The 22,441-nt window shown below is 36.6% G+C and overlaps 1 protein-coding gene across 1 annotated transcript in view; it reads left to right on the top strand.

Annotated features, from left to right (window-relative positions):
* The window catches only part of LOC114049455 (pecanex-like protein 2), a 369,169-nt gene that overhangs the window by 13,179 nt on the left and 333,549 nt on the right, over nucleotides 1-22,441 (top strand). Inside the window, exons 2-5 of the mRNA XM_027870706.1 lie at nucleotides 6,889-7,094; nucleotides 7,608-7,728; nucleotides 9,145-9,181; nucleotides 18,964-20,262. Coding sequence (XP_027726507.1) covers nucleotides 6,889-7,094; nucleotides 7,608-7,728; nucleotides 9,145-9,181; nucleotides 18,964-20,262 — 1,663 coding nt within the window. The remainder of the gene's footprint in view (nucleotides 1-6,888; nucleotides 7,095-7,607; nucleotides 7,729-9,144; nucleotides 9,182-18,963; nucleotides 20,263-22,441) is intronic.

Raw genomic sequence — 22,441 nt, 5'->3', positions numbered from 1 at the left:
AATGATCAATCAGTGATCAATCCTGATTCTCACAGAACATTTATTCCTGTCATTAAGTGATTCCAGGTGACTGAACTGTGTGTTGGATCTTTCAGAGGACTTAATCACAATTCATTAGATTCAAGTTCACACTGTCAATCTGCTGTCATCTAAAGTGCACAATCCCTTCTACTTTTTTTTTTTTCACATCATAAAGGGAAGATGGTTCAGAATCCTTGACATGAAATCTAGAACACCCTTCCCCCAACTTGGACAATTTTACAATTTCACTGCATCTTGAAAAATCCTCTTTTATGGGGCCCCTAATGCTACAGAGTCTGACTGAGCAGTAGCTATACACATACCAAGAACAAGTCTATTCATCTAGCATCTTGTTTTTGTCTAATCACTTCATTTTAAAAGGTGCTACCGACCAGGGTGAATTTTTTAGAGTAACGTATTTTGAGGTATATTACTTTAAATAGTTAAATATCTTGATATTAAAATGCATTAAATTCAAAGTTAATTGGTGGGGAGACTTGGAATTTCATAACTTATCATATTTTACTCATTTACTTGTGGTTTGGGAGCACTTAAAAAGACTAGAAACATTATGAGAGCTCTGCTGAGATTAACTCATGCCTTAGAGTGTTAGTGGTTTTACCTTCTCAGAAACCTAGTTAAGGTTTTACTGAGAAATTAATATATGAGTTCACTGCATAATATGTTATTTCACAAAATGTAATATGCATATGTGATCATTTAGATTTATGTCATTACATACTGTCCCCATTTAGATAATTATGTATTTATAGTATGTCATACTTCCAATGTAGGAAAATCAGGCATAGTTTTTATTTCATTATAATACTCATTATTAACATGATTCTTATTCATAACCCTAACAAGAGGTAATCTTTTGGATTAGTAAATAAAGGACACTGAATTTTAAACTCATATAACTGTAATTTAGCAGATGAGACTCAATGCATTAAAGTATATATTGTGTAAGTCTAAGTAGCAATATTACACTTGCCTTTAAATGACTTTATTTATTGACTGGAATTATTGTTTATATGGGAACATTTGCAAATATAGATCTTTTTTTAAGTTCACTATCCATTATCATAATCACTTTTAACCTAAAAGTCAACACAAAACTAGGCTCATTGCTGGTACTCACACCAGCTACCAAAATTCTAGCCATCACTGGGGTATAGTCTCCTCTATTTTCTGCCCAGAAGGCAACCCTAGTGTGGATGCAAGAGACATCAATTTCATTTGGATGCTACAAGAGTTTATTTCATTTTAATAATGTGGAGGTCTTTTCTATCTGACAGATTTCCATGTGATAGATATCCCAAGAATCCTATCAAGTTCATGAGTATAACTTTTTTATGTATCATTATCTTTCAATACATGCCCTTTAGAATTACCTCCCTATTAAATATCCTGTCTTTATTCACTTTTAACCATATTTTGCTGAAGACTTTAGGTGCTGAAGTTATTTGTGGATGTTTATACTAGAATTGAGTAAGAAAAGCCTACTATATTCTTTTTAATGTTTTATTAATTGGCTTGATTCATATGCCCTTTCCCTTCCTGTACTATATTTGCTACTGGTTTTGCCTGACATCTTAATTCCAGTAGAGCATACATTCAATGTTGTGATATCTACTGCTAGAGCCATTTTAACCAGATACTCTCTAATGAGAAGTAGCTAAATAGCACAGTAGATAGAGTACTGGTCCTGAAGTCAGGAAGACCTGTGAACTATCTGTGTAACTCTGGACAAATCACTTAACCTCAGTTCCCTTAACTGTAAAATGGAGATAATAACCTACCTCACAGGGTTGTTAAAGTAAGGATCAAATGAGATAATATTTGTAAAGTTCATAAAACAGTGCTTGGCAAACAGTAAGCACTTAATAAATGCTTGTTCCTTCTCCACTTTTTAAATGGAAAGAAAAGTGAGAGTTAAGACAAGGTCTGCAGAACATTTGTCCGGCTCATCAAAATTTCAATGCCCCTGCAGCTACTAGCTGATGTCCGCTTCTACTACTCCTAGCTATCCCAAGATACTCTCTACTGCTTCAGAAGTTACTACCACATTGAGAAAACAGGCCAGGCAGTTATTTGCTTTAATAAATTTGGTGGAAATCACTTCCACTAAAGTTATAAATAAAAGACTGAAGCAAGTAAATTTATTGGAGGTTTCTTCCACTAATGAAAGAAAAGCATGTAAAGGCATGTTCTTTAATAGCATATCACTGGTCTGTAAGCTAGGAACACTGCTCAATAGAGAACAATAACTACAGTGCCTCACTGAGATACGGAGATGACCCTGGAATCTTGAAAGCTATGCCACTACAGTATCAGCTCTGGTGAGTGCTACAAAGTGGGAAAAATTTAAGTGTAGGCCCAGAAGATGGACTGTGTAACTAGCTTAGTTTAGAGTCTCATTTCCAGGCTGGTTAATGGGTGGTGAATTTTTTATATACAACATGTCTGAAAGAACATTTTCTAAGTCCTGCAGTTTACAACAGTGGAGTAAAGAACCTATTCCAGCGAAATTATATGTAGTTGCTTCTCTGCCCCGCTTCCTTCCCTCACTAATCCTTCATGTGTGGAAGCAAGCCAACCCCAAGCTTTCATATACTTAACTAGAATATCCACTGAGCATGCTCCAAAAGGGGAGGCTAGGTGCATGGTCAGTAAATATTCCAGTCAAGCACATGGAAACTGGGGAGGGCAATTGCAGGGAGGAGTAGAGACAAAAGAGTCCTACACTCAACTCTCTGAAGTTTTGAAGTGAACAAATACAGTTAGAGTTACTTGCAAAAAATAAAAAAAAAAAACACAAAAAACAAAAAACACTAAACAAAGATGCATTCTGGACCCTAGAAGAAATCAGAGCAGCTCTTTGAAATGGCACAAGATTTTCATGCTCCTTGAGGGATTTCTCACTATTGCCAAACATCACATTCTGTGTCATTGTATATGTATGTTGTCTTTAGAAAACACAAAAAGGGAACATCTCTACAATTAGAATGTTTTTTTTTTCTTTTTAGGCAATTGAGGTTAAGTGACTTGCCCAGGGTCACACAACTATTAAGTGTTAGGTCTGAGGTCGGATTTGGACTCAGGTTCTCCTGACTTCAGGGCCAATGCTCTATCCACTACACCACCTAGCTGCCCCATAAAATTAGAATTTTTAAACTAAGTTTTTTGAATATTTTAAAATCATAGCATCATATATTGAGAACTGGAAGGAATCTTATCTAACTCACTCATTTTGTAATTCAGAATGATGAGGCTCATGAGGAGGTCAAGTGACTTGTTCAATGTCAAACAGCTAACGTCATTGAGCTGGGATTTGAACCTAGTCCTTTAATGCCAAATCTACTATTCTTTTTCCTGTACCACAAAATTATTAACTAAAAAATTAAAATGTGGACACTAACCTAATTAAAATTTTTATATTGATGATTCACTTGCCTGGACATCATAAGGAAATGAGAGAAACTTCATAAGTTAACTTTCCAGATAATTTGGCACTGTCATAAGTACCCAGACTTGTTTTATTTGAATTGTTTCTGGTGGAAATATTTCTAAAATATATCCCGTACTTCTCTTCCAGTGTGAAGGTTACTAAGCATAGTTTAACATTTTCTTAATGATTCTGACTCATCGTTCCTAAGCTCAGTCCTGATTTTGCGTTACAATACCGATGATGCCTTCTGGGGCTTTGGTAGTTTATGAAGTCTCCTTGGAGGTTTTTGTTTTTGTTTTGTTTTTTACCATCTTGTTCATCATCAAACTGTTAGCTGATAATTTTTTGCTCTGATCAGTCTTCTAATATAGTTTCACATCTTAAAATTTGCTGCTTCTGATCTTCTAATAAGCATACTTATTAAAATGGAACTATATCTAAAGTTAGAATAAATAGGTTCTGAGTGAAGACCTTGAGTGGCTTTTCTGTGAGTAAAGGAAGCGCTGGGAATTTTCAAGCACTTTGCAAATCGATCTTGGCTACATAGAAGTTTCTTTCTTTCTTTGTCCCTAGTATCTTGTTTCCAGATATCTGACCCCTAATTAACTGACTAATGAAGACTGTGTAGATTCAGATATTTGAGAAGGAAATCTGGGAGGTCATATTTTCCTGTATTTGCTTACTATTTTGGGAAATACTAACGTGGCTTTGCGATTTCATCAATGTTCAGTATTCCTTCCAATAATAAAAATGCCTACCCATCCTATGCTATTCTTATCTATATCAGGCCATAAGTTTGCCACAGGGCATCTACCCAATGTGCTGGAGGCTTTCACTGTTTTTTTTTTTCCTCCAACACTAGGAAGGTACCATTGGAACATTCTAACAATCTACATTATCTCTTGCCATGTGACATACCCATCTTCTCCTCCTATCATATATTTCTATGATACCATAGTTTACGCCTGTTCTTTGAAATCCCTCACTGGTACTATGTTGCTACTCACTCACATTCACCATGTGCCTTTCCATTGTCCTCTTTGTGGTATTTATTTTTAGTTTTTTGGAGGCAGCAATAGTTCAGGTCCCACTGCCATTTAGCAACATTGATAAAATGTTAATATTAAAAAAGATGCGGATTTGGGGACAGCAAAAAGCTTTGCATTTTCCTGAAAGCAATCTTGACCACTTTTCCCTGTCCAACTCTGGGCCCAGCTTATTATCCATCTAATTTAATTAGCTTTATCATCACTGGCTTGCCATACCAGTACATGATGGAGGAAGCCTGATAGAGAAGAAAAAATCCTAGCTTTGTAGTTAGAACACCCAGGTCCAAATCCTGTATTTGATGTTATCTATGTGACCTTGGGGAGGTCACATAGCTCTCTTGGGCCTCACTTTCTTCATGAGGAAAACAAAGGGGTGGATTTTCATGATCTCTGGGGTCCTTTCTGGTTCTCTATCTATGATATATGACTTGGGCTTTATAGTATGACATGTGTAAACATGAAGACCCATGAAAACCTTTATATGGCCCAGCAATTACATTTTGGGAAAGAGTATTTGAAGCAAATGCCATGAGCACTACCACTGCTTTGTACTTCCTAGCTTCTCCAACCTCTTCCTCACCATTAACTTCTCTAACTCTGATGACACTCTCTTCACATAACATGTTTTATGACTGTTAAAAGCTGTCTCAATTTACCACCAAACCACCTTGCATCAGAAGTCCTTCCTATTATCTAGTATCTCAACAATATACACTCCTGCTTCTCTGTGATGTTGTTTCACCCAATGTTAAATTTTCTTGGAATCAATTAAAGACATCAGGGGGATATACCTGTAAGGCATTTGTCTTATGTCTAAGCCTGCTCTCAAATATTTAAGGAAAGAGGAAAAGGACTTGATTCAAACTATATAAACTCACAAGAAATCTTCTCTTAATGGAACATAATAGACAGAACTCTTTTTATTATCAGTTATTTCCATTAGGATTTTTCTAAGGGTTATGGTACCCTCTTTGGTCTCTAAGAAGGCTAAGTGGTGGTATCAAAACTAATGTACTTTAAAAACAGGGATAAGAATGAAATTGTTATGGTCCCTCCCCCATCTCCTTTAGTTACTCCATAAATGATGTTTTTCCATCTATTCAAAATCCCTTGATGTTTTTGAATGGAGGTTTCCCCATAAAATGAAACCTTCCAACATAACAATAGAAAAAATAGAAAGACTTCATTGTCAAACACAGTTGACAGAGTTATTCAGATATGTTTTATGTGTGATTAAATAAGTTGGGTGGCCTTTACTTAAGGATTTTGCAAATTATACTCCATTGCAGGTTGTCCCTTGTGTTCCTTCGACCTCCTTCCCTCCTGCCCTCCCTCCTCCTTCTCTCTACCTCTCTTCGCCATTTTTCTGTATATATATATATATATATATATGTAGCATATATATGTATGTATTTATATATGTATAAGTCAGAGAGTGTAGACATATGTAAAACTGGAAGAGGGATGAATGATAATAAGTGGCCACTAGAAACTTTTGTTGAGCAATAATGACCTTTAGATCTCTACTTGACCCCTGCTTCCAGTATTTCGTAAGTAGTAAAAAAAAAAAAAAACCTGCCATTTGTCTTCTGGTAGAAAAAGTAGCTCACTCATATGTTTATTTAATGAGGTAACAAAATTGATTTTGCTCCACGAAAAGCATTTCTGTCAGCAAATCAAATGTCATTAATCTAGTCAGTATTATCCCCACATCAAGGGATGATGAGCAATGTCTTGCTAGCCTCAGAGTCAAAGGCTTTGAGTTGTATTCCTAACCCTACCATGAGCTACCTAGTCAATTTAGATAATTCAGATAAATTCTTGGTATCCCAGTTTCTTCATGTAAAAAAAGAAAGAGTTAGATTAAATGATCCCTAACATTTCTTCTATTGCTATCTTTAACTATCTAATAATCCTGACTGAATTTTCTTATCTTCATAAATAGCTGGCTGATTTATTTTTAGAAAGCTGCTGGCTTTTTCTCCTCCTGTACTCTCTGTATTCCTAACTGCCAGAAAAAGTCATCAAATTCGAGATTCTATTCAATTCTAACTATGTAATCAGATTTAGATATACTTCTAGACTTAGTTTCATAGGATAATATGGCTATCACCAAGTGCCTAGTCTACTGGCGATTGACCTTTCCATACATAGCTAGACTGGATCTCAGAAAATAAACCTTGTCTGTTGTTAGGACCCTATTTTCTAGCATGTTAGATGCTTTTCTAGAGTATAGAAGGGGGTTTGAGCTATCAACATCACATGATTAGGAATTGAAGTAGGAAAGAACTTTATCAGACTATAAGTAAATAGTGGTGTTGGGGACACATTAAGTTTGGATTCATCCTGATTTATTTTTTCCCTCAGGCTTTCCCTCCAAATGCAATCACCATCTTCATTTACTGCAGTTCTGTGACCATATTCTTCACAGTAATAAAGTTGATCAGTTATCGTCTGCACCTTATGTTTGATGAAGGAGAAGTGATTCAGCAAAGGAATTCCTTAAATACTGAAAGACAAAATAAAGATAAAGAGGCTAATAGTGAAAATATAATTCATCACAAGAGTCCTAGGTAACTATCGCACCTTATGGAATCATTCTATAATGCAATGCTTATTTTGATGGTTTCATTTTTCCTTATCCATTGATTCAGTTTGTAAATCTATGCTCAGTAAGTAGACATGACTGTATTTACATATATCTGATGTTAGTTATATTTGTAATTATATGTTACATATAATTCTATGTCCATATTTATTCCCCTTGTTTTTTCCCAGCAAAAATCATATAAATATGAAGCATCTTTTCAGCAAACCAGCCTGATTATTTATGATAAGACTTAGAATTTGATCTAAAAATTGGTTGTGACAAACAGACTATTTTACTTTGGTATTATTTTTCTAACTCAGTGCTTTAAATTTGCCTTGAAATTCTAAAGAGTAAGAACAAAGTACCTGTTCATGTTTATATATGATGACAAAACAGACTGGAAGAAATTGGTTTTGTTACAGAACCATGAAAATTATCCTTTTTTTTTTAGCAATATCTCTGATTTAATTTTTTTCTCTTCATGTTTTTGCATCAGCAATAATAGACAGACCAATAATGGGAAAATAGAAGAGGTCAATCAAAATCTCTCTACCCCTCCACTCCACTGTAGCTCAAGAGGACACAGCATAAATTCTCATCATTCTTCTGGCTTATTGGTTAGTATCTTCTTTTACTATATAATTGTTCTCACTTTATTTCAGAATTCATTTTTACCTTTTAACAAGACTATATATTGAAGATTTATGTTATGTGGTGCTGTTGTATGTGTACTGATTTGTATTCATTTGAAGACAGAATCATCTGCCTGTTAAATAAAAGTGGACTCACATAGCTATTAGTGTCAATCTTGAAGTCAGGAAGACTTGAGCTCAAATGCCACCATTGATACAAACTAGATGGTAACTGGTGTGTAAATTTGCATCTTGGGTATTTTTTTTATCAACTTGGGCTTACATTTAACCTTTTAGAGCCTCCTTTTTCACAAATGTAAAATGGGAGTAATATTGCCAGTAACAACTACCTCCCAGGGCTATTCTGAGGCTCATCACATTTGATGTCTGTAAAGCACTTTGCAAATTTCCCAGCAGTACATTTTGTTGAAACGTGTGATGGGAGGCAAAGTAGTAGCTCTTGGAGACAGGATGGCCTATGTTCAAGTCCTTCCTCTGACATATATTGGCTGTGTAGCCCTAGGCAAGTCACTAAAAAGCTCTGCCCCCAAGTGGCACTGTGACTTCAAGTTGTAGAACAAGTGTCAATTTGCATTGGTGGAAAGAATTCATCATTCAGGGGTTTCCTACATCAATGAAATCATGGGCCCAGACCAAAAACTATGTAGAAGACAAATATTATTATTGTTGTTGTCACCTAATAAGACTGATTTTTCTGCCTTGTAAAGAGAGGAAATATGTCTGCAAGGAGTTTTTCACATGTTAATTTAAATTACTAGTCATGAACTTTTAGGCCCTTACAAATTGACTTCTTACTATAAATCTACAGTGTCCTCATATTCTCAAGCTATGAAAGTTTAACATTGCACTAAAATTTGGAGGATACTTTTAGAAATTTTCTTCTCTACACTTGCAGTGTTTTAACTTTGACAGGAAAAACTTAGCTATGATCCTGCACATTCTCTTCTTTCTCACTTTGGAATCATCAATTATGCAATTCTTTGTACTAAGAATGCCTCCTGTACTTCTTTCCATAAAACCTCGTTCCTTCTTCCCTTCAAAATCCTACAATTTACATTCTTTCGAAAATAACTCCTGGTTCTCATTCCTGTAAATCACTCCACTACATTTCTGTTCTATCCTTTTTCCTTCTCACTTCTTAAAATAATTTGTGCATGTCTCTATATTTGCACAGCTATAATTAATTGTGTAGATATGAATATATCTGTGATAGTCTTGCTTTACCCACTGGATCATAAGCTTGTTGACGACAGGGACTATACTGTCTGCCCCTTACAGCACTTTGAAAATACCATCTGCTCAATAAATGGTTTATAAACTCCTGATAAAAAATATATTCAATTTAAGTAATATTGATTTTTTTTCATTTCTTTTGTATAGGAATTGCCAGCACAAGAGACAGTTGAAGATCTGAAAGGTATAGTGTCTTTATTGCCCATAGGTAAATAGATAAATAAAACATTTATTAAGCATTTACTATGTGCCAGGCACTGTGCTAAGCACTGGGGATACAATTGTAATGGTTAAAAGAAGACAGAACCCTACCCTCAAGGAGTTTACATTTTAATGGATGAAGACAGTAAATACAAGAGGACTGGAAAACAGGGAGGAAGAGATGCCCTTGTAGAGAAAGTCATGATGCAAAGTCCTGAAAATCAGGAGGAGAGCCTGGAGAGGAATGAGTTCAATGGTGAATAATTATTTTAGTTCTTTTTTTAAATATGTTATTCAGTTTACGGGCAGCTAGGTAGCACAGTGGATAGAGTGCTGGGCCTGGAGTCAAAAAGATTCATCATTTTGAATTCAAATCCAGCCTCAGACACTTACTAGCTGTGTGACCCTGGGAAAGTCACTTAACCCTGTTTGCCTCAGTTACTCATCTGCAAAAGGAGCTGGAGAAGAAAATGGCAAATCACGTGTGTATCTTTGGCAAGAAAACACCAAATGGGATCACAAAGAGTTGGACACGATTGAACTGACCAAACAAACAACAAAAATTCAGTTTAAACCTTTCTCATCAGAAATTATGTCATGTTCAAATTTGTTTAGATCAATTTACTAGTCAAAATCATTGCCTCAGAAACACTGTCCAATGACAAATGAAAATAGTATCACTAAGTCACTGATGTCAAGTATTTTTCCTGTGGCATGTACTTTGAAAAATGAGTGAGACAAATTATGTAGCATTCTGGTTAGTTCATCTTTAAAAGGTTATTGCTTCCACCTATCTCTGAAAACTTTCCTTATTTAAAAAAATAATTTGCATAGATAAATAATTCTTGAGAGGTACATCGAGAAGTGGATATAGAGCTGGCCTCGAAATCAGGTTGATCTGGTTTCAAGTCCTGCCTCTAATACATAATAGCTGTGACCATGAACAAGAGATTTAGCCTTTTAGTGGCCCCACGCATCAGCTTGGATCTTTACGATCCCAAATTGCTCATCCTTCCTAACATTATTATCTTTGAGTGTTTGTTCTGTCTTCCTTCATTTCACTAAAAAAGCAATTTGTTTCAGTATGCCTCCCTTCATTCTCAAATGGTACCATATAACTGATAAGAGATTCTTTCTACTACCAGAAGCCATGTTGGTTTTCTTAACATAACTTTGTTTTTGCAGTATGAATATGTGAGTGAGTGCTTTGATTTGCAGCATCATGCAGATAAGATTCAGGGGCTACTTCCCTCATATTGCTAGGGAAGATTTTTGGTTGTGTGAAATTCTTCTCAAGTAAATGTGGGTCCAAGTTCTGAATACTTTTTAGATTATCAATCCACAGATATATATAGTTTCAAAATAAGTTGACATTTTACTGCTTATCTTTATATCTGGGACAAACTCACAGCATACATTGTTTTTTTTAATAAATCTCTCAAAGTCTGCCATGGAACATTGTGGTCTATTAAGGTAGAAGATCTTCTTTCCAAATGACTGCAAATATATTCACTCACCAAATTCCTTGTCACATGCTTGAGTATAGCTGCATAAAAAAAGAATAATTTCACGGAGGCCTATAAGTCGATTGATCTTGGGGAAGGGGTCATGCTCTCATGTCATCAATACAAACAGAACATTAGCATGTAGGCACATATTAACAGTATAACTTTGTGGTGTTATTGAGTTCATCAAAGTCAACTATGTCGTCCCAACAGAAAACAGATGGCAAGATTAGAAATATTGAAGAATATCAGGTTACATGCTATTACATTGTTTTGAAATGATCAATATAAACATTTATCAAAATCAGCCAAACTGGCATTCAGCAGTCATTCCACAAGAATTTAATGAGTCCCTGCTACATACCCAATGTTGTCTTGGGCTCTGGGATGATTGCAAAGTAATGTAAAAATAGTTGATATAGTAACTATTGTAGTTAGAGAAACAAGAAATATATATATGTGAAATAGTCTCAGCATGGTGCAGGAGATTTGGAGTCAGAATTCCTGGGTTCAAATCCTAATTCAATCACATGTCTTCTAAATATTTGATCTTAGGCAAGTCATATATCTTTTTGAGGCCCCAGTTTTTTCATATTAAAAATAAATAGAGTAGTTGTAAAATGATATGATCACTAAGAAGCTTCAAAGCAATCATTTGAACAAACCAGTATTTCAAGACATGTCACAAAGCAGCATATAATTAAAGACAAATCAATGGACAGACACTTATCTATGTGTAATACTCTGCTCTGAGTCCTCTTCTATTCTTTCTGTATACTCTCTCATTTTATTTCATCAGCTCCCATAGATTTAGTTACTATCTCCATGCAGAGGATTCTCAAATATGTGTGTGTGCATTTTATATATGTGTGTGTGTGTGTGTGTGTGCGCGCGCATGTGTGTGTGTGTGTGTGTGTGTATTCCTAGTCTCTCTGCTGAGGTCCATTCCTGCAACTCCAACTGACTATTGGATATTTCAAATTGAATATACCATAGGCACCTCAGGCTCATCATATCTAAAAAAAGAACTCATATTTTCCCCCAAACTCATTCCCAATTTCCCAATTTCCCTTTTTATATCAAGGGTAATACTATCCTATCAGTTAGTTGAGTTCAATTAGTGTTATCCTTGACTCATCCTTTTCCTTCATGTCACATATCTGGTTAATTGTCAGATCTTGCTGTTTTTACTTTCACACTATCTTTCACATCCCTCCCCCCATTTCTAAACCCACAAAGACACCCTGTTGTTTCCTTCCCTTATCATTTCTTATCATCTGCAGTAGCCTCCTAATTGATAGGATATAAGCTCATTTAAGGTAAGAATTCTTCTTTCTTCCTTCTTTACTTCCTTCTGTCCTTCCTTCCTTCCTGCTTTCTTGGTATTTTTATCCCCAGCATGTAACATAATATCTGGAACATAGTAGTAAACTACAATAACTTCCTATTGATTCTAAGACCAATTATAAGCTCCTTTGTGTAATTTTTAAAGCTCTTTACCACTTGGCCCAAGTCAACATTTTCAACCTTGTTACACATTCTTCCCATTCTCACACTCTAGGGTCCAGCCAAATTAACCTTTTGATGTTCTTTCCATGACAATCCATCTTCTGTCTTTTGCACTGGCTGTCCCTCATGCCTAGAATATACTTCAATTTCACTTCTGCCTCCTAAGATTCCTCATATTCTTCATAACTGTTCTAATACACCTATGTGAAGCCTTTCCTGATCTCCCCAGCTATTAGTGCCTTCCCCTTTCCCAAAATTACTTTGTAATTATCTTGCATGTGTTTCATATTTATGTGCCCATTGTCTCTTTTGATAGAAAATATGTTTAATTTTTATCTTTTTATCTCCAGGGCTAGAACTGGGCCTGACAAATATCAAGAATAGTATATAAGCCTGACAGACACTTAATAAATGCTTGTTTATTGATTGATTGAAGGCACTGTGCTAAGTGCTAGGAAAAGCAAGAGGTATGAGGTAGAAGCTGATATTAAAGAAATTAGATTCTCTTTGGAAAGATAAGTTAAATGTCAAAATTAGTTAACAACCATAAAGCTTCACATACAGTAATAATGTCAAATGAATGCTATGACTTTGGAGGCAAGAGAGATCACATCTAAGCTAACTGGGGTAGTAAGGAGAGCATTCACAGAGGACGTGAAACTAAAGCAAGGTTTGCATGAAGAACAGGATGTTGATGAAATGGAGAGAAGGGGGAGAGGCTTCAAGGCAAGGAGAATGGTATCTTTCCTGGTCCTCCCAGCTGCTCATGTCTCTCCTCCCAAATAACCTTGCATTTACCTTGTGCGTACTTATGGATATACTTGTTGTTTCCTTCTTCAGAACGTCAGTCCTTTGAATGCAAAACTTTTATTTTTGTCTTCCTATCCCCAGCAGGTAGCACAGTGTTCAGCATGTGGTAGACCCTTAATCCATTTGCTTGTTTGCTTGTTTGGTAGCAACCAACGAATTAGTTAACCTTTCAGTTAACATTAGAGTGAAGATTACCTGCAGGGAGACTTGTGGGAGATAAATTAGGAAGGAAGCCCAGGCCTGAGTTTGAGAGCCTTGAATGACAACATAAGTAATGTTTGTATTTTATTCTGTAAATCAGTTGTCTACCATCCCAGTATTAGTACATTAAAATAACTAAACTTCTCTTTGCCAGCTTATTGGCACAGTTCTCACTTGGTCAAGTGGCACACACCAGGAGTCAGAGGGAAGGTGGGAGCCAGGGATGAGAGAAGCAGAATTCAAGGAGGGGAGAAGATTTACCCTCTTGGACAGACTGTGTTCTATTTCAGGAAGCTCACTGTAGGATGTGCCATCAGTGACAGATGAGTCACTCCATTATTCTTCCAGGTTTGCTCCCCCTAGGGAACAGTGTCTCTGCTGAAGGAGTGGATCCTTTCCTGGGTTGAGCCAGATCCTTACCAGACACCACTGCTGGTCTAGGGTCCACCATATTTTAATATGTCTTGATAATGTCTAGCCAAACTGACCTTCAAGCTGTTGCTTACCCATGACCCTCCATCTCCTGACTCCAGGGCCTTTTTTGCATCAGCTATCCTCCATGCCTGGAATGTACTCCTTCTGTGCTTCTACATTTTGGAATACCTAGGTTCCTTCAAGACTCAGCTCAAGCTCTAACTTCTATATGAGGCTTTTCCTGATTCCCTCAGCTAGTAGGGCTTTCCCATTCTCCCCCCCCCCCCCACCAAATAACAGAATTATCATGAATATATTTTGTGTGTCTCTCTTGACAAAACACAAACTCCTTGAGGGTAGGGACTGTTCTGTTTTGGTCTTTGTATCTCCAGTGCATAGATAGCACCTACTAGGCACTTTACAAATGATTTTCTTTTCATTTATTGGTCAATTGGAGGTATCCAAAATAAAAAAGGAGGAAAGAACAAGGCAGATCTTCATTTTCTCTATAAAGTAGGAGATGTGGTCATCTACTGAGAGAGAGGGGCAGAGATGGCATTGGGGGCTTGAGGAGATAATAAGAGGTAGTCCCTATAGAGAACATGACAGAGGAAAATAAGTCAGGGAAAATAAACCAATCACCTTGAAGCACCAAGAATCCTGTTGAGATTAAATATATTTATTTATAGTGGACTTAGCACAGTTGTATGACTTTGTATAGGAGCATTCAGCAGAAGAAACATCTAGGGATGACCTAAAATTGATGAATATCTAGTTGTGAACAGTAAAAAGAAAAGAGGGAAGTGATTGAAAGGCAGAGGATACTACCTAGTTGAACTGCTTAGTTGTAGATTCTCAATGAATAGAATGAATGAGCATTTATGAAGTGTTTACTATGTGCAAAACACTGGGGATCCAAATGTAAAACAAAGATGTTTCTGTTCTTAAGAAACTTATATTCTAATAAGTGGAAACAACACATGTTGGGGAGCGGTGCCCAGGGAGGGATATTTTGGCTTAGAAGGTTACGGTTTTGGTGAGTAGTACCATAGGGGAATAAATTGACACATTTTTTTCCAGTAGCAATGGCAGTAAATGATTTCATTATGATTCAAGAGTTGAGAAGTTTTGAAAGGGTAAGCAAAAGGAGAGTGTGCCTGTGGTTGCTCTGGCAAGGTAGTAAAGGAAATGTGTCTGGAGCCTGCCTAAATGCCTACATGAGGAATTTACAAGTCAGAGTAGGGATGTCTCTGTGTGACTATCTATTGTGTGAATAAACCCTGAACTTTCCCAAGTCCATGTGGGAAAATGCTATTCTCATGCTTGAAATGTCCTCCCTGCCCTTCTTTCCTTATCGAATTTTTATCCATTCTTTTTTTCTTTTTTTTTATGGCAATTGGGGTTAAGTGACTTGCCCAGGGTCACATACTAGTAAGTGTTAAGTGTCTTAGGTCAGATTTGAACTCAGGTCCTCCTGACTCCAGGGCCACTTATCCACTGTACCACTTAGCTGCCCCTATTTTAAAGCACAACTCAAATGTCATTTCCTAGGTTAAGCCTGGCTCTCACATATAAAGGTGCAGAACGAAGTGCTAATTCACTTTTCTTTTTAAAGAATCTTTTATTAATGCCACGTTTTTCACATCACTTTCCATTCCCAAGGCCTACATTCCCCCAATTAGAATGCCCCCTTATAACAAAGAACAGTGAAACAAAACAAATCAACATGGTCTCACTCTGCATGTATTGTCCAATACCTCTCTCCTGAAACACAGGAATATGTTTCACTATAAGGTCCTCTGAAGTTTAATGCACTTTTCATGAAATATTTTATATTACAGTTATCTGTTTTTGTGCCTTAGCCAGTTTCTAGACTGTACCCTTCATTAGGAAAGGAACCATGCTTTATTTAAAATCTAAATCTCCCTTGTTAGTAGCTAGGACAATGCTCTGTAGATAGTAGGTGCTTAATAAGTGTTTGTTGAATGAATGTTTAAGTGAATGAATGGAATGATCTGGCTTTGGTTGTGATATAAGACAATGATTGAAGGTGGTACTTACAAGACAATGTCCGAGTTTCACTGTCACTGGTGACTGTTTAGATTACTTGCATTGGACCATCATTTAGGTACATAGAAGAGAGGACAAATTGGGACTGGGTCAGAAGTAGCTCCACCCAATTGCCTAAAATAAAATTTAAAAAAATTTTTAAAAAAGAAGTAGCTCCAGCTTCCATAGTGGTACTGGCTTTTCATAATGATCTTGCATTCTCTGTGATTTTGTGTGGATTCTCTGTGTTCTTCCCATGAGATTTAAACAACAGAGCTTCATTGTGTACGTGTTTGTGGGTGTGTTTTCTGGAAGAGGATCTATAGATTGGGTCAATTAGATAAGATTATGTCCCATAATTATATTTTGTCCCCAAATTTTGCTTACTTCAACAAGTCAAGCCAAGTGGACAACTATCTATTAATAATCATTGATAAGCATTGATAAGTAAATTTTAATAATAATTAATTTGGGGAAGGCTAGCTGGTGCATTGCATAGAGCACTGGACCTGGTATCAGGAAAACCTGAGTTCAGATATGGCTTTAGACACTTACTAGCTATGTGGCCCTGGGCAATGCATTTAACTTTGCCTTAATTTTCTCACCAGTGAAACTGGGATAATAATAGCAGATAGCATCCATGAAGATCAAAGGAGATAATATTTGTAAAGCACTTAGCATAGTGCTTAGAACATAGTAAGTGCTATATAAATGTTTAGTTATTATTATGATTAAACAACTACTATGGACCAAGACCAGTGCTAAGCACTTGAGATACAAAGTAAGGCAAAAAGCAACAACAAAATTGAACATCTTGCTCAGAATGTGATTTCTAAGATATTTTCTTCCCTCGCACCTCAAGTGTAGTATCAGAGATAGATAGCAGTAGCTGACAAAAAAATAATAATAAAACACAGTTCTTGTCCTCTAGGTATTTAAAATGAGGGAAGAATAAGAGAATTTCCTTGTCTTTATGTGCTCAGTACCTAGAACAGTTCCTAATACATTGTAAGTCCTTAATAAATGGTTGTTGATTGATTATAAGTTAGTTAGTGATATAAAACACATGCCTCCAGTATTATGTAAATGCCAAGTGATATTATACAAATAATAAATGATTTAGGATTTTAGGGGAGGGGGGAGAGAGGGAAGAGGAGGAGGAGGGAGAGAGGGAAGAAGAGAGGGAGAGGGAGAGGGAGAAGGAGAGGGAGGGAGGGGGAGGGGGAGGGGGAGAGAGAATGAGAATTTATCGAGGAAAATCTTAATGACGGAAGTAAGGTTTCAGCTGTGCACTAAATGGATTAGATACCAGCAGGTGATAGAGAAGTGATGAAGAAAATAAATTCCATGTAAAAGAAATAACAAGCTCAAAGGTGCAGAAAAACAACACATTTGGGGAGGGTGGAAGACTATTAGAAGAGTGCTGCACCCTTAACCACTGCCATGTGGAAGGGATAACTGTATTTAGTTCACTGAGGAGTTAAATAACTTTCCTGTGGTCACACAGCTAAAGTGGAGAAGATATTTAGAGGAGTAGTGGGAGATAATACTGAAAAGATAGGGGCAAAACTGTGAAGGACTTTAACTGCTAAGCTAAGGAGTTTGGACCTTATAGGAAACAGGGAGACATTGAATGGTTTTGTTCAAGAGAAGGAGATGATTGAAGAGTGTTTTAATTTTAATTTATAAACATTAATCTGGAATCAAAGTACAAGATAAATTCTAAGAGGAATAGACTAGAGATAATGAATCCAGTTTAGGTGACTTCTATTTGAAATATTAGGTGATAGTATTGAAATTCAGTACCTAGGATAGCACCTTGCCTATAATAAGTACTTGATAAAATATATCATGGTAGGGAGAGCGCTGAACTTGGAGTCAGGAAATTTGGGTTCGTATCTAATCTCTGTCACCAGCTAAACGGGCAAGAGATTTGACCTCTCTAAGCCTCACTTTCTTCATCTGTAAAATAGAATATTAATATCTGTAGCACTTTTCATAGATATTTTGAAGTTTATATAATGTGTATATGATCTACATAATTACATAATTTATGTAAAGTGATTTGTGAACTTAAAGTTCTAAAGCCTGAATCTTGAGTTTTTGTTATCAAACCTGTGATTTAGTCAGTGTGAGGAACTCCAAGTATGGAAACCACCTCAACTGATTTAAATTGTCAAATAATCAACAACTTAGAGTCTTAAAGAATTATAGTTATCCCTTCCACATCGCAACTTTCCCCATCATGATTTCTATATATCACAGGTCATCATAAGAAATTAAATGGGAATTGGTTGGAAGTTTTTCAGACAATACACAAAGGCCAGCTGATGACACAGAAAAAGTTTAGAAATTCAGAAATGCATAAAATATATGTATGGTATTATATAATATCAACCCAAATTTTACAATAAGGCATTGTGACCACCCCATAAAAGAAAAGAAAAAATTCATACTTTTTCTGTGGCATGAAGAGAGGGCCAAAAATTTTTATATGGTTTTTCCAGATCTTTGGGGCACCACACCCTTAACCACTCCCATGTGGAAGGGATAACTGTATTTGGTTCACTGAGAGGTTCAATAACTTGCCTGTGGTCACATAGCTAGAATGTCAGAAGCAGACTTAAATTTAGGTATTCCTGACTCCAAGATTGGCAATGAATTTGTGCCTTGTTGGCTATTCACTTCTTATTATTTATTTCAATTGAATTAGGATGGTAGTAGAGGAAAAAGAAACAAAACGACAAATCTGAGAAATGGCCTGAAGGAAGAATTTTAAATGTTTGGTGGAGCTCAAGGGAGAGATTAGAATCAATGAAGATACCTAGGTTTTACACTTGGGAGATTAGGAGAATAATAGCACCATTTATAGTCATAGAATTCTCTATTCAGCAGGAAAAACTGGCTTTTGGGGGAAAGAAATAAATTTGGTTTTAGGCAGTTTTCATCACCAACAGAAATGTGTTTGTTAGCATATGTGAAAGTGCTTTGGATGCTCCATGAATCATTTATACAAATTTGCAAGTCATAATTATTCTCCTTCAGATTCAGTCATGAAACAAAAACCAAGTGCCATAAGGTACAAAATTGGGTGTCTGGAATGCAGTTAAAGATTGTAATTTTAAAACAGTTTCAAGATGGAGGCTTTTCTCTCCTCCATTTCAAGCTTTCACCTGTCTTTGATGCTGGTCTATTTTTACTTTTCATTAGTGTTTGATGCATTGGGATACTATGCATTTCAGGTGCTGGTCAGTGACAGACTGTTTGTCTATTCCAGGTGTCATTCTATCAGAAGATCAGCCTATAGCACCAGTGTCATCTACCTCACCATGTATCAAGACAGAAAATTTACCTGTCTCTACAGCAAACATGTCAGATACCGTGACTACAGCAGCAATATTAGTGAAGCCAGTTGCCATGGAAACAGTGATCAATAATGAAGTAAGAGGAAAAGGAGAAAAGGTAGAGCGTCCTCATCACCACAGATCAGAGGATGTTTTGGTGGGCAAAGAGGTGATGAAAAAGTTGCCACATCTCTCCTTGTCTCAATGTGATGTACTAGGAACTGGTATTGCTTTCCAGCCCTGGGGAAGTGAGAATTCAGTGCTAATCACAGAACCTTTAAGCCAGCCAAAGGGTTCCAAAAGAGAACAATTACAAAGTAGATCCCCTCAGGACAGCCTGAGCAGTAGCTGTCCTCAGTGTAACACTGTCATCAACAAACAGGTGGAGGAAGAGCCAGTGAACAGTTCCTGTCAGGCAGATCAATCTTTAAATGAGGAAGCTGACTGTTCAGACAGTGAGGTTGCCATCACTCTTGTTGATAGTTCTCTCCCTGGAGAACCTTTGAGTCTGCATGAACCCATCAAAATAGTTATCACAATGAGCAGTACTCCCAACTCCATGACTGAATTAGAAAGTTCCCTACATTTGAAAGTGATTGGCACAGAGAAAATGGGAACAAGACCAGATGCTCACCCATCTGTCACAGATGTAACTCATCCTCAAAACAATGAACAGATCAGAATTCCTGTGATCACCTTTGAATTGTCAGAAGATGGTGGAGGTAATGCTTGTCCAGAAATTAGTGAAAGAGAAAAGACTTCAGAGAGATTAATGGTGGATGTTTCTTCTAATCCATGCTCTGGCTATGAATCTGGAGAGCTGGACAATGCAGCAAAGGAATGCAATGTTACCCCAACTGGCGATTTGGAAACAACTCCACTGGTGGCATCTAATCTGACCTGCAAAATGGAAGTGGACAAGGAAGGGCAGGATAGTCTTGACCCATCATCTTGTAAAACAGTTCATGAAAAAAGACATGCTCGTGTCCTCAGTGTGGATAGTGGGACAGATGTTCTATTAAGTAAAACTCCCACAGAACTCCCAAGTGATAAGGAGAAGACATTGCCAACTTCTAAATCTGACCTGGAGGCTAAGGAAGGGCAAATTCCAAATGAATCCAATTTTCTAGAATTTGTCTCCCTGTTGGAATCTATTAATACATCCAAGGTGATGGCATCTAATCCATCCAGTGGCACAACAGAGCTGATCAAAGAAAAAGGGGTCATTGGAGGTATGAGTCATGTTCGGCACTGTTTAGATCTAAAGAAGGCAAGAAAATTATTTACTTTTGCCTCTTCACAATGAAAATTTGTCAAATAGTGAAAAAGGCATTCTGAAACCCTTTGCTATTTAGATTTATAATGAAAGTTTCTAATATTTGAATGTTGAACTCCATCTGGGATGTGTTTAAAAAAGTGCTGATCTTTAAATTATTTTAAATTATTTTAATGATATTAAGGCTATTCTTGGATTGTGGAAAAATATTTTTATAAAATTCTGGTGTATATATTATTAATTTTCTTTATTAGAACAATTTCAAGGACATATTACTAAAGATGGTAAATGACAAACGTATTTCTTCATTTAAAGAGCAAGTGCATTTCATAAAAATTTACTATAAATATAATGTTAATTCTATTTTCCTGTTGACTTCCTTTATGAAATTAGGAAGCTATTCATCACATACAGAATCACAATTCATAGACTTTATCTTTTATAAGGAAGAGATTAAGAATCATTAATTCACTTAACTAATGGCAAGTTAATTTCTCTAGGCCTCAGCTTCCAATTCTATACAATTAAGGGATTGGATTAGATTATCTTTAATTCCCCTCCAAATTCTAATGTGATTTTTTACATGCCTAGGATGCATTGAAACCTCAGTTAAGATGGCAGTCAGTCCTATAGCACTCTACAATTAGCTGTCCTACTAGGACTTAGAATTACAGAATCCATAAATTGAAAGGGATCTAGTGAAAGGGTCATCTAGTCCAACCCCTTGTTCTCTTTACAAAGTGATTTACTTTTTCTTCCCAGAAATTGAAAAAAAAATTAGTACCATCTCAGCTTTGGAGTATTTCTCTTCACCTCTCTGTCATGCAATCAAGTTTTCCCTGTCTCTATACTTGCAAAACTTAGAAAATTGTCCCTTCCCCCCTTTCCTTTAATCATTTCTAATTAATCATTAATCATTTCTAATAGAATTGAATTGCTGCTGCCTTTTTTTTTTTTTGAGGTGGGTTTGATAAAAGTTCAATTAGGATAGAAAAGACTAACTGGTGAGATAGTTGAAACAGAGCACATTACATGAGAAGCAGGGAGAAGGACCAAGATTAAAATTGGTTAGATCACTGGCAAGACAAGCAATAAGGCTTTGGTCCCAGGCAGGGGTTTACAACAGGATCAGTTGGGGTAGCAGACCAACATATAACAAAGGGGATTAAAAAGATGGATTAGTGAGTGAGAGAGACTGAGTGTAGAATAAAAAGCTGAAGCAGATGCAGCAGAAATAGACTGGGGTCCCAGATGCTTCTTATGAGAGAAGTTTTCTGTGAACTACAGTCTTTGCAAAGGATGATTTAGATTTTCCCTGGCCAACCCCACATTTGCAGATCTTCCTAGTCTTAAAGGTCCAGGCAAATCAAAGATGGTGCTGATCCCCTGGCTCAGTGACTGCATCTCTATGTGTCCAATAACCTTTTGTGCCTATTTCATGTAGACAGAACTTGTGTAGCCTTTTGATGGACTACAGACTCAAAGGGGGCTTTGGTTTCTTCATTGATTAGGGGGCTGATTGCTCTAGATCTCCAAGATATTCTTTATTGGATTCTTCTTTTAGCTGGGTCCAGCCTCCTGAAAGCTAGGCTTTTAGGAACAATTATTGTTGTAACATCATACTTAAAGTCCTACCACCTTTCACATGCTAGACTTTTGTCTGAAAATGCTTTCAGTTATTTTGAAATTGAATCTCTCAGTCCCATAAATTCAAAATTTTGTTGATAGATTTATGTTATTACTCTATGAGGTGGATCACATTAATAGGAAGTCTTCTCTCCAGTGATGTATATTGTAACCTATCAATTTAAGACTCTTGTTGGGGCAGCTAGGTGGCACAGTGGATACAGCATTGGCCTTGAAGTCAGGAGAACCTGAGTTCCAATCTGGCCTCAGACACATAACACTTACTAGCTTTGTGACCCTGGGCAAGTCACTTAACCCCAATTTCCTCACCAAAGCAAAACAAAAAAGATTCTTGTCCATGTCCTTCTGTATGATCTACACGGGGCGTCCACCTTGCCTGAGCCTATGGAGCATGTATGCTCTTTGTTAGTTATCACTTATTTTCACTATGTGATCAACTCATGTTATTTCTCAACCATACCTTTTGATGATGTGTCTTATGATATTTC

The sequence above is a fragment of the Vombatus ursinus genome, unplaced genomic scaffold, assembly GCF_900497805.2.
Source record: "Vombatus ursinus unplaced genomic scaffold, bare-nosed wombat genome assembly UNPS02014798.1, whole genome shotgun sequence".
Taxonomy (NCBI): Eukaryota; Metazoa; Chordata; class Mammalia; order Diprotodontia; family Vombatidae; genus Vombatus; species Vombatus ursinus.
This window is presented reverse-complemented; position numbering and strand designations above follow the sequence as displayed.